The 2782-nt window shown below is 46.5% G+C and overlaps 1 protein-coding gene across 1 annotated transcript in view; it reads left to right on the top strand.

Annotated features, from left to right (window-relative positions):
* Nucleotides 1-258: 258 nt before the first annotated feature.
* The window catches only part of CRKL (v-crk avian sarcoma virus CT10 oncogene homolog-like), a 13931-nt gene continuing 11407 nt past the window's right edge, over nt 259-2782 (top strand). The window contains exon 1 of the mRNA XM_010004790.1: nt 259-572. Within this exon, the coding sequence (XP_010003092.1) occupies nt 259-572 (314 nt within the window). The remainder of the gene's footprint in view (nt 573-2782) is intronic.

Raw genomic sequence — 2782 nt, 5'->3', positions numbered from 1 at the left:
CGTTTGGCCAGCCCCACCCCAGCTGCTCCTCGGCCCTCCGCCTCCAGAGGCACGGAGCTTCCTTCTCCCCTGTCCCCCTTCCCCCGGGCTTCCGATCCGCCGGGCTGTGCGCTGGCCGCTTCCTCCTCGCCCCCCGCCCGCTCCGCCTTCCAGGCCTCCTTGCCCAGGCCTCCCCTTCTCCGGGTCTCTTCCTCCGCCCGGGCCTTGGGGCTCTTCACCTTCCTTCCCCCCGTCCCTTCCCCTTCCCCGCCCGGAGCCATGTCCTCCGCCGCTCGTTTCGATTCGTCGGACCGCTCCAGCTGGTACGTGGGCCCGGTGTCCCGGGCGGAGGCGCAGACGCGGCTGCAGGGGCAGCGCCACGGCATGTTCCTGGTGCGGGACTCCTCCACCTGCCCCGGGGACTACGTGCTCTCCGTGTCCGAGAACTCCCGCGTTTCCCACTACATCATTAACTCCTTGCCCAACCGCCGCTTTAAGATCGGCGACCAGGAGTTTGAGCACCTGCCTGCCCTGCTGGAGTTCTACAAGATCCACTACCTGGACACCACTACCCTGATAGAGCCTGCGCCCAGGTGAGTGCCATCCTCCCCGCGCCCCACCCACTGCCATCTTGGCTCGAGGTGGCGCCAGGAGGGGAGGTGTCTTAGTCCAGCCTAGTAGCTCCAGGATCTTAACACTGGATGTAGGGCTGTGCTATGCAGAATTAAGGAGATACTTGCTTATGGCACTTGTTTGAAGCTGTTCTAACAGCGGTGCTGCATAGCATCCGGCTCTCAGTGACCATTATGGGTTGCTCTTCCAATAAAATGACCCATATAATGTGGCCTGTCCTTACAGTGCAGGCATATTTAAAGGTATCCTGTATATTGCTACCACAGATTATAATTGCGTATAATGTGGCCTGTCCTTACAGTGCAGGCATGCTACCACAGATTATAATTGCCTTGCAAGAGGGTGTGGTCTTTCTTTGTGTCAACTTAATCTTCTGCTATTGTCCTTCTGCTCCTAGGATGGTCGCGAAACTGTTTCACGAGTGTTGTCAGTGATGGAAGTACAGCCTCTGAGCTTAAGTTACTGTCTGCCCCTGCATCCACACTGATTACAATACAACAGCAGGCCTTTATGAGATTAGATGGCTTTGCCCTGTTAAGTCAGCTTTAATACATAGTAGGACAACATTTCCCAAACTTCTAGAGTGGCATTTTCATTCTCCAGAAATGTGAAACGTTTCTCGGTTTGATTATGGCTTTGTTCATCAATATCTGCATGCAGCATGCACTCCACTGAGAAATGCTCTTCTAGAAGGATGGGAAAATGTGACTTGGCTGTGGCTCATTCTTTGTCCTGTTCCCAGTATGGGATGTACCTACAATTTGCATCAGTAAACTGCTTAGCAATAATTCTAGAACATGTTCCTTGTTTTTAATTTAAAGCCTTTCCAAGTACCTTATTTCACAGCTATTTTACTTCCTGAATAGAAATTAAATAAAAGCTAGAAAACTAGTGACATGCCAAAAAAAGAAATTAAAATTGTTTCACTTCTAAATTCTCCAGTTTAAAAACCTCACTCTGTTTTGCAGATTAGCCAGTTCTTAGGGGGAAAAATAATTTCAGTCCTGGTTTAACCTTGGCATTGGCCAGTTCTTAATAACAATCATTAATTGACCACAGGTTGACATAAATAGCTTGTCAAGTTAAAAAACTCAAATGGTTAGAAAAAGTCTTTCTGTAAAGCTGTCAGATGATGGGAGGGGTGTGACAGAAAGCAGTAGCTTCAAGAGCTCTTAAAGTTGTTGAGAAGTCTTCTGGGTAGTGCTTGTGCTGATGCTGGGGAGATGGGGTGGGTGAAAACAAAAGTATCTCTTTCACCACTGCAAGAACACTTATGTGGAGCTGCCCAGTGTGATGTGCATGTTTGTGGACAGTTGGGAGGAAGAAAAGTCTACACTGAAGCAATCTTTGTGCTTATCTCACTTCTCCTTAACCTGGATACTGTTGTGCCTTTCTGGAAGTAAAAACTTGCTGTTAGTCATTTATGGCAATGACTTACTTGACTTTAAGACACTTGAAAATTTAGCTGATTCTACTTGGTATTTGTTAGGAATCTTGCGAGAAAAGTGTTTAATACTACCTTATTTTAGAGGTTTTGATTATTTACAGGAATTGATGGTTGTCTCAGCACACAGAAACAGATGGGACCCAGCCTACTGTGAACCAACGTTTTTGTAATACAACAAATAGGATCAGCCAGGTGGTTTCCTCAGCATGATTTTTGCTTTAAGCTCTTTTAGAGAAATCAATTACATGATTGGTAGTTCCAAATGCTGTTAGAAAGAGACTTCCTGCTATGAGAGGGAGGATGAGAGGCAGCATTTCCAGGTTTGTTTTTTCTTAAATGTTTTTAGTTAATGGACTAGATTTGGAATAGGAGTGGACAGGTATTTGCTTCAGAACTGTTACTCCCAACTCTTATTTCTCTGACATTTTCAGGGCAACATCACACTCTTGCTTGTGCTTTTGAAGGCTGCTGATCCTTTTAACTTCATAAAGTACAGTATGAAGAGGTGGTTTTTGTGGTAGGATTAAGTAGTTTTCTGTATATAGTCATACAACACTTAGCTCTTGGAGCATTTTAAACTTCTAAAACAGTTGAAAGCAGACTGTTTTAAGCCTTCTGTTTGTTTTGTGTCAATAGTGAGCTCTGACCATGCAGATGTCCCTGTGCTCTCTATGTAGAGTGACTGCTCTCTAAAGGGTTCCCCTCTCCCTCTCCTGGCTTTGG

This window comes from Chaetura pelagica, unplaced genomic scaffold (assembly GCF_000747805.2).
Source record: "Chaetura pelagica isolate M959 unplaced genomic scaffold, ChaPel_1.0 scaffold249, whole genome shotgun sequence".
NCBI classification, from domain to species: domain Eukaryota; kingdom Metazoa; phylum Chordata; class Aves; order Apodiformes; family Apodidae; genus Chaetura; species Chaetura pelagica.
The sequence above is the reverse complement of the archived record's forward strand: the minus strand, read 5'-3'. Positions and strand labels throughout refer to the sequence as shown.